General features: G+C 44.5%; 1 protein-coding gene across 1 annotated transcript; it reads left to right on the top strand.

Moving 5' to 3' along the window:
• Positions 1 to 252: 252 nt before the first annotated feature.
• RRM2 (ribonucleotide reductase regulatory subunit M2) lies at positions 253 to 7,550 on the top strand. Its single transcript, XM_004436462.3, has 10 exons — positions 253 to 404; positions 483 to 557; positions 958 to 1,101; positions 1,399 to 1,515; positions 2,091 to 2,224; positions 3,870 to 3,964; positions 4,092 to 4,225; positions 5,337 to 5,441; positions 5,525 to 5,638; positions 5,716 to 7,550. The coding sequence occupies exons 1-10, from the start codon at positions 300 to 302 to the stop codon at positions 5,866 to 5,868; spliced, it is 1,176 nt and encodes a 391-aa protein (XP_004436519.1). The 5' UTR covers positions 253 to 299; the 3' UTR covers positions 5,869 to 7,550.
• Positions 7,551 to 9,363: the final 1,813 nt, after the last annotated feature.

The following is a 9,363-nucleotide window of genomic DNA, read 5'->3' as shown; positions in this document are numbered from 1 at the left end:
CGGGCAGTGGTGCTCCCGGCTCGGCCCGGCCTGCTGCCCCCTGAGGTCCGAGGGGGGTGCCGGGAGGGTCCCGAGGATGCCCGGAAGGCGGGCGAAAAGTGCTCCCGCGCAGTGGCGCTGAGAATGAATGACCGGCGGCCGGGCGCATCCAATGGGAAGGCGGCGCCGGGCCACGCCCACCAGGCCACGCCCACCGCTCGCGCACCTCCGGGGTGCTTTAAAAGCCTGGCGCGGCGGTGCGGGGGCTCCCAGGATCCGTGCGCCACCTCACCTGCCCGTTTCTCGTCGCCGCCGCCGCCATGCTTTCTGTCCGCCACCCGCTCGCCACCATCGTGGACCCGCAGCAGCAGCAGCTCCAGCTCTCGCCCCTGAAGGGGCTCAGCCTGGCGGACAAGGAGAACACGGTGAGCACCCGTGGGCCTGGGAGGGCGGCGGGCGTCTGCGGGACGTGGGCATGCCCCTCACTGCACGTCTCCTTGCAGCCCCCGGCCCTCAGCGGGGCCCGCGTGCTGGCCAGCAAGACCGCGAGGAGGATCTTCCAGGACCCCGCCGAGCCGGTGAGTAGGGGGCTGGGTGCAGAGAGGGGCAGAGTGGGGGCTGAGGGCGCCCTGCGCGAGGGGCGCTGCAGGCAGGGGGCGCCAGGGGATTAGGCTCTTGGCGCCAAAGCCTCATTGTCTCCTCCGCTGTTTCAAACCCTAGCCCCTCCCCGGCCCGCGCTCCTTTCCCGCCAAAGTGTCCCTTCCTTATCATTTCCTACCTTACACATCTGTATATATCCTACTGCTTCTCTGTTACGTTCCTGTTATGTTATATATAGAATACATGTATGACAGATGACACTTAAAAACATTGAACCACATGAGATTGCCGATAATTGAACGTACTTGGCCTAAAAAAATGGCAATTTCATATGGTTCGCCCTATGCCTACCATTTTCATTCCTTTCTCCTCCGACAGAAAACTAAGGTACCTGCCCCCAGCGTGGAGGATGAACCACTGCTGAGAGAAAACCCCCGCCGCTTTGTGATCTTTCCTATCGAATACCATGATATCTGGCAGATGTATAAGAAAGCTGAGGCTTCCTTTTGGACAGCTGAGGAGGTAATCAGATTCAGGAACTAGGAGACTTAAAAAAAAGTTTAAGCCTTGTCCCTACCTCGAGAGGAAGACCTCTGCAGTAGTGGTTATAACTTGTTTGAAATATACTTTACTTTCCTCTTTCTTGTTCCTCTTGGGGATGGTTACCCCCTGAGGGTGTTAGATGTTCTCATTGGCAGAGAGAACTCTGTATGTGAGGGATATATTCATCAACTGGTGCTAAACTTGAAAGAAAGTTTAAGAATTATGTTATGTGTGAGGTCCTCATGCTTGAATCCCTTGTGAACTTCTGAACTTCAGGTGGATCTTTCCAAGGACATTCAGCACTGGGAAGCCCTGAAGCCTGAGGAGAGATATTTTATATCACATGTTCTGGCTTTCTTTGCAGCGAGTGATGGCATAGTAAATGAAAACTTGGTGAGTTTCCCAAAAAACATCTTCTTTTTTCACTTCAAGATTTAAGAGAGAACTAACTCTCCTTCCTCATCTTTTAAATTTTAGCATACTGAATGTATATATATTGGAGAGGCAGTATTTCTATTACATGGCATTTCCTGTTTTATACTATACTTTGCAGTTCCTTCTTATGGTATTTTTTCCCTGACTAGAGAAGCTCAAAGACAATGTTAAGTGGTGGTAAGAGGTTTGCTCCTGTGGCTGTCACATTGCTCTCCTTTTCGTGGCTTTACTGTTTTAAGGATTTGGTTGCATGTGTCTTATTGTGAGGGGATCCTTCTTGCAATGAATTGGGCAAGAATGAATCAATAACCAAGTGTTCACAGAAACCCTATAAAATAGGAGTTATCTATTTTCTGATCTGTATATTAGCATATGACATAAAATGTCCAGCTTTACCACAGAGTAGTGAGGAATTACATAAAGAAACAAACCTTAAAATGGTACAAAAGGAATGTGATACAACCAGCATCCATTGGCTAAGTTGCTGTCGGTAGTTTTTCCTCAAGCTGAACTTTTCTGTATTTTGCCATTAGGTGGAACGTTTTAGCCAAGAAGTTCAGGTTACAGAGGCCCGCTGTTTCTATGGCTTCCAAATTGCCATGGAAAACATACACTCTGAAATGTATAGTCTCCTCATTGACACTTACATTAAAGATTCCAAAGAAAGGTGAGTATTTGGGTGGTATGCCAACATGTTTAGGACTCATTAGTTGTTACTTTATTTCAAGTTTTTGAATTCATATAGGGATAGAAAAATGACTCAAATGACAAGTCAAAGAAATTCCTAGTACCCGTGGTCATGTCTGCTGAGGAAGAGGCCTAACTTCACTTTATTAGCCAATCACTTAAAAACAAAGTTATGAGGTTGCTCCATCTAATCTATATTGTTGATCTAATAATGTTCTTCTGAAAAAACATCCTAGAAGCTTTGTATGATGAACTAAAACCTAGGTGTGACAGTTTTTACTCCTGTGGCAAATCTGTTAACCTACAATGTGAGACGGAGCAGGGCGGAGGATGCAAAGTAGACGTCACTTGCTTCTTAGGGAGCTTGTAATACAGTACAGAAAATAAGACCTAGAAGTATTCCAAGTGAGAGGAGTTATAGAGTAATGCAGAGGCAGCAATGACCCGTGAGATTAATTTAGAATAGTTTGACTGAAATGATAGTTTATATTAGGGGATAGTAGAGGAGAAATAAAGGTGGCTTAGGGCCTGTTTTACATTTGGAAGATTGACTAAAGAGGCGGAGGAAATTAGAAATGGGCTGTTTGAGTAGTCTAGATACTAAGGTCAGCTTCAGGACAGGGGTCTTGTGTGCAACAGGTGGTGAGGCTGAGGGAGATGAGTAGTTTAGGCTATTGCAGATTACTTGGAAGAATGTGAAGAGGAAAAGTGAGTGGCGACTTGAAAGGCTGGAGCGAGGAAATTCTTTGGGGGTAAAAAGATTTGAACATGTTTGCAGACGGAAATGGGAAAAGAAGGTAAACGTGGGCATGACTGGGGTAAATTACCAGAAAGGGTAGGATCAGGAAGGTCTGGTGGTTAAGATTCAAAAGCGAGGGAGAGGCAGACCCAGGTCTCATAGAGGAGGATATTGACATGGAAAGAGAATGAAAGGAGCCCAATGGTCTGATGACCTTCGCTTCAGAAAAGGTCACCTGGGAAGGAATGTCTGGGAAATCAGTAGACTGCCAAGGAATAGGTTGGAGGCGGAGGAGGGTAATAAGGAAGACCCAGTTAAGTGTAGGGCCAGTTGATTTGCTTTCCTGACCTAGGATTAAAGTGTAGCATAGAATTAGGGTAGGAAGCAATCTGAGGTTGGTTAGTTTATTGGCTTTAATTATTTTATTATATACATATGGCATTTGGGGCCCAAATGATTGGCCCGATGATGACAGTCTGGGTGGTGGTGGTGGGGGCTGTTTATTGAGGGAGATAATGGTCAGCATAGCTTAAGCAGTCCCAGCAGTTAAGATTTTATGGTTCTTCAGATTTAAAGATAGGGCCTGTGAAACTTCGTCATCACCTGGGCTTCAGATAATTAAGCTAAAAATGCTCTTGGTGTAATGGACTAAGGGTTTTAGTATTAGCCAATCTTGGGCTCAATATGAACTAAAGAATACCTAAATTTGTATTGATATACACCAAATGAATGTTGAGATTTCAAAAACACTGGAGGAAAAAGCAAACCACTAAAAAGAAAACATCTCAGTTTGAGTCTCAATTTGGCGTCGATCCCAGTGCTCTTATCTAGAAGCTTGTGATGGGAGGTCTGTGCTGAAATCGAGGATGCTCTGTGTGCCTACCAGGGAGTTTCTCTTCAACGCCATTGAGACGATGCCTTGTGTAAAGAAGAAGGCAGACTGGGCCTTGCGTTGGATTGGGGACAAAGAGGCTACCTATGGTAAGGACGCCGTGGGCTTACTTACACCTGAGCTTCACTTTCTAAGTGATGCTACTGGTTTGCTGGTCCTTCCTATGAAGGCGAACAGTTCCTCACTAGAAATATCTTGGTGTTACCTCTTAAATAGGAGAGCGAGTTGTAGCCTTTGCTGCAGTGGAAGGAATCTTCTTTTCTGGCTCTTTTGCATCGATATTCTGGCTCAAGAAACGAGGACTGATGCCCGGCCTCACGTTTTCCAATGAGCTGATCAGCAGAGATGAGGTGAGTCTAATTTAAACAACAGGCTGATCCGCGCCCCAAACACCTACAACAGTGTTCACTAAAGGGACCCCAAGATGCCAGATTGCCTCCTATCCACACTGAACATGTGAATTCAACCATGTACATACTTGACAGAGGAGGAAATACTTTGACTAATTTACTGAAATTATTTTACTTGTATTCTCAATATATTATAATACAGTTACACATACGTATTTCCCTATAGGGATGTTTTATTTTTTTGCCTGGTATTCTATGTGATCCTCCTGTACTTCAAAGTTAGTTGGTAAGCATCCTAAGGAAATGAGAATCCGTTCTGGTCCAGTGTGTGTCTTTGAACACACTTGGATTAAACTGTGCAACGGAAGGTGAAGGTACACAGATATTTTTTTTTTTTTTTAATATTTTATTTATTTACTTATTTTCCCCCCAAAGCCCCAGTAGATAGTTGTATGTCATAGCCGCACATCCTTCTAGTTGCTGTATGTGGGACTCGGCCTCAGCATGGCCAGAGAAGCGGTGCCTCGGTGCGCGCCCAGGATCCGAACCCGGGCTGCCAGCAGCGGAGCGCGCGCACTTAACCGCTAAGCCACGGGGCTGGCCTACACAGATATTTTAGTTTAAACCACATCAGGGTTACTTGGGGTTTAATGCACTAAAACTTGCCAACTCGATTCCCTTGAAATTGTATTACTGATTTCCTGAGCATTAAGTTGTAAATCTAAAAACTAACCAGCCTAGTCACTGAGTTTTGCCTTTCCTGCTGGGAGTAGTGGCAAAATTAGAGCTCATGTCTGTAGAAAGAATGAATGCTTTGCGCACAAGTTCGGCCCCATCCTTTGCCACCACAAAGAGCAGCGAGTACCACACCTGGCCTGCGGTCGTCTCCTAGGTGGCAGCATTGAGAGCCTTGGGTGGGGCTGAGCCAACTCAGTTTCAGAGGCAGAGTAGACAGTAGTTGAAGTCATCTTCCCTTTGACGGTTTGAGTTCCTTTAAGATGGCCAAGCAAGATGTATAAGGAGAATGCAGAAAAGGCTAAAGCAGTTTTCTATTCCATGTTAATGACAGAGGTCTTCTGGCTTTATAGTGATCTTAAACTTTTTCTTCTAGGGTTTACACTGTGACTTTGCCTGCCTGATGTTCAAACACTTGGTCCACAAACCTTTGGAGCAGAGAGTAAAAGAAATAATTGTCAATGCTGTTAGGATAGAACAGGTGGGTCATGTGTAAGGGATTGTGCTTGCTGGGAGGCGTCTTTGCGCTTTCATTTTATTGAGAAGCTGTGTTTTGGGCCCTAGGAGTTCCTCACGGAGGCTTTGCCAGTGAAGCTCATTGGGATGAATTGCACTTTAATGAAGCAGTACATTGAATTTGTGGCAGACAGACTCATGCTGGAGCTGGGTTTTAACAAGGTACAGTATTGTTGATAGCCTTCTGGTTCTTTTGAAACTGGTGTTCTGTATTTATGTTTTGCTGTGAACCTTTTCAGGTTTTCAGAGTAGAAAATCCATTTGACTTTATGGAGAATATTTCACTGGAAGGGAAGACTAACTTCTTTGAGAAGAGAGTAGGCGAGTATCAGAGGATGGGAGTGATGTCGAGCCCGACAGAGAATTCTTTTACCTTGGATGCTGACTTCTAAATGAACTGAAGATGTGTTCTTATTCTGCTGATTTTTTTTTTTTCCCTTCTCATCCAAAGAAAAAAATCAGCTATTTGAAGTGTATCAACCAGCTACACCATGAATTATCCATAATGTTCATTAATGGCCTCTTTAAAACTGTGTAGCTACCTCAAAATCAGTTGTTTATTAAGAATGCTAGTGTGTTACCTAGAGCAAGAGCATAGACGGAGCTCGGGTTCTTAGGAAAGGTCTTGTCTGTGTTTGGCTTTGGCAAGCAGGCTAGCTGCGCATGGCTTCGTGGCTCCTAACAGCTCTTGGCCTCAGAGTGGGAACTCAAGTGATTGTGATCTGGTGGGATTAAGCCTTCAGTTACTTATGACAGGCCATTGGAAGACGTCAGCCTCATTGCTTCAAAGCAGATTTTAAAGTTTACTGATTTGTATATAAAACTGGCACTTTACACGCAAATAAGCATAGTTTGTACTGTTGAGGTAAAGGCCTGATTTAACCTAACTTTGTTGGTTTCACCAAATGCAAACATATTCTATTGACCACTAATGAGAGCCAATTCAAAATTTATTAGGTGACCAAAATAAGTTCACCTGTGTAAACTAAGCATGTTATTTCTATTGTTTATTTTCTTTAATGAATTGAAGTGCTTTTTAATCAACTTTAAAGTCAGTCCTGTGCATACCTGGGTATTAGCCAGTTGGTGCCACATACAAGAGGACAAGTTGTGTATTGTATTCTGTAGCCCAGGTTGAGTACCATGGGATACGAGATAAAGGGAAAAGGAGCTTCCACTTTCAATCGTTAGGAATTGTGTGAGCTGGGCTGACTGCTGGTAACCTGGGGGTGTGTAAGGGGCAGTATCATTTTATTTCTCAAACTGTATTTTTCCTAACTTCCAGTTAGTATGAAAGATCCTTGAAAAGTCTTCATACCTGGGACCTAAGATAGTATTGTAAATTGATTTTCAAATCATCCTTGAACAAAATGACCCAGCTAAGATCTTGCTCCTAGGACTGAAATGGGCTCTCCCAAAAGTTGTGTTCATTCCGATTTTGTTTCATTTGTGTGTGAGTAGGTACTGTTGACTTAATCCATTTATATTTACTACCTGTCTTTTTAATTAGAGAATGTTTTTTTTTACTATATATGTCCTTTTAGATATATCTGTAGTTCATACTTTGAAATAATTGCCCAGTATTATCTTGCAGTTCATAATTGAGTAGATATTGTTCAGTGCAATTACTTTTAGCATTTGCCTAAATCTGAGCATCAGCTGGTGGATTAGAAAACTAGTGTTGCGTGAGCTAATAATACATGTTCCATTCAAATATTAATTTCAGAAGGAAGTATAAACTAATAAGATATACTTAATAGGGCAGTTTGAATCAATATGCCTTTGTGTTCCAGTACGCCCCAAAAAAGCCAAGGTGTTACATGGAAGATGACGCATGATATACATCCATCTTTTGGCCACGTTTGTTAACACGTGTTGTGTGTTGGCTGATCACTGGCCTGTTTTATTGTCAGTTTTCTTCATCATTTATTGTATAAATGGTCAAATAGTCCATTTAAAAATTTCTGTAATATGTGCCCCTTTTCTATCTTTTAAGTTATTGTTACCTAAAGTTAATCCAGATTGTGTGCTCCTTACACTTGTGCAACAAAAATGAATAAACACTTTGCCTTGCTTTGTGAGGTGCAGGTGGAAGTTGGAAGCAGATTTTAGGATTCGACTTCCCATTAGTTGTGTAATGTGAGAATTCGCTTCTGCCAACTAGGATTCAGTTTCTGGAATCTGTTTAAGGGGAAACAGATTTTGTCTAAAGCATTTCAAAGTCTCTTAAAATTGAATACTGCACAAGTGTTAAATGACTAAAATAGAACTGTTCTTATGTCAGTTCCTTGATAAAATTAGCATTTCAATTCAGGAGGGAAAACCAGGGACTATGTCATGAGTGGGACTTTGCTAGTGCCTGTTCTGGCACAAGGTATATAGGAAAGAGGTACACTGGAAAGGTGAGGCCCAAAAGCATCCACTGCTACACTGCACGTGGGCAGTGTGAAGCCAGGATCCAGTGAGTTTACCTTCCTGATACCTTGGGGGAGCCACTTCTCTGGGCCTTGGTTTTCCCGTCTGTAAAGGAATGGGGGTGGGAACAGATGGGGCTGAAGCTTCCCAGTGGGGTTTTGCTTTGTTCTCCCATCAGATTGACCTATGTGGACTTCTATGTAGGCTGGGATCGGTCCCCCTGCCTCTAAATGCCCTTTCCTGACTCAGTCCCACTCACCTTCATAAAACTTTTTAGAAATCATGACACCTGTCCATTCCCAAATTATTGTGTGTCACACCAGTTTTGGTATGCGGTTATCCCTCTAACCAACAGCAGCTACCTTGCAGGCACTGTTCTCGGCGTTTGAGGTGTCGCAGAGGAAGAAACCGATGCATAAGTAAATCCGAGGTTTAGGTGGTGAGGCAGTTGGGGAGCCAGAACACGGAAGGAGCAGCAGAGAATTCTCAGTGGGTGGGAGCATTGGGAGAGCCGTGGAAAAGGTGGCATTGTTTCTCTGGAGTGGAGGTGCAGATTGGGGGCCGGTCTTACTGATGGTGCTGCTCCTGCCCTCTGCTTTGTTCGCAAGATTGCCACCGTGTTTCTCCCATGAGGGAGGATGCTCACTTAGAAGACACAGGTTTTATCCATCTCCCAATCTTAGCACAGCCTCCAGCGATCAGGCCTTTAATGAGTGGCTGGTGAAGGAGGAAATTAATTTCAGCTGAGTGTTTTGGGGTGGGTAATGTGTTGGGTAAAGGTGTGTTCGGGAGGAACCGGAGAGCTTTGCCTTTACATCCAAAGGCACTCAATGAATGTCATTTGATTTGTGATGTCAGGTTGGTGGCACCGTTGGGGATGTTCAGGGCAGCTGTGCTCTAAGCATCAGCTATTAGGACAGCCTCCCGGTGGGCAGCCCACAATTAGGTTTTCACTTGCTTTTCACCTATGCCAGCTGCTCACACTTTTTCTAGAACACACATCCCATGCTTCACTGGGAGGACCTGCTTCAGAGTTACTGTGATCAGACCAGAGTCAGCATTGCCTCTGGTATTTGATAGACTCATGGGCCTCATCCTAGACCTACTGAATCAATCCTAGGATGAAACCAGGGAGCCTGCAATTTTTTTTTTTTTTTTTTTTAAAGATTTATTTATTTATTTTCCCCCCAAAGCCCCAATAGATAGTTGTATGTCATAGTTGCACAGCCTTCTAGTTGCCGTATGTGGGATGCAGCCTCAGCGTGGCCGGAGAAGCGGTGCGCCGGTGTGCGCCCGGGATCCGAAGCCGGGCCGCCAGCATCAGAGAGCACGCACTTAACCGCTAAGCCACAGGGCCGGCCCTGCAATTTTAACAAGTTCACCTTGGGAGATTCTCAGGTGTTTGAGATCTGGATGGGATGAACCGTTAAACCCAGTGGTTTTCAAGTCTGGGTGTACATTATCATGGCCCA

The sequence above is a fragment of the Ceratotherium simum genome, chromosome 11 (assembly GCF_057802395.1).
Source record: "Ceratotherium simum simum isolate JZ-2026a chromosome 11, ASM5780239v1, whole genome shotgun sequence".
NCBI classification, from domain to species: domain Eukaryota; kingdom Metazoa; phylum Chordata; class Mammalia; order Perissodactyla; family Rhinocerotidae; genus Ceratotherium; species Ceratotherium simum.
This window is presented reverse-complemented; position numbering and strand designations above follow the sequence as displayed.

Coding starts and splice junctions, on each gene's coding strand:
- RRM2 (XM_004436462.3), top strand. CDS start 300: ATGCTTTCTGTCCGCCACCCGCTCGCCACCATCGTGGACCCGCAGCAG. Junction 1,102..1,398: donor CCTTTTGGACAGCTGAGGAG/GTAATCAGATTC, acceptor TCTGAACTTCAG/GTGGATCTTTCCAAGGACAT. Junction 3,965..4,091: donor GGACAAAGAGGCTACCTATG/GTAAGGACGCCG, acceptor CCTCTTAAATAG/GAGAGCGAGTTGTAGCCTTT.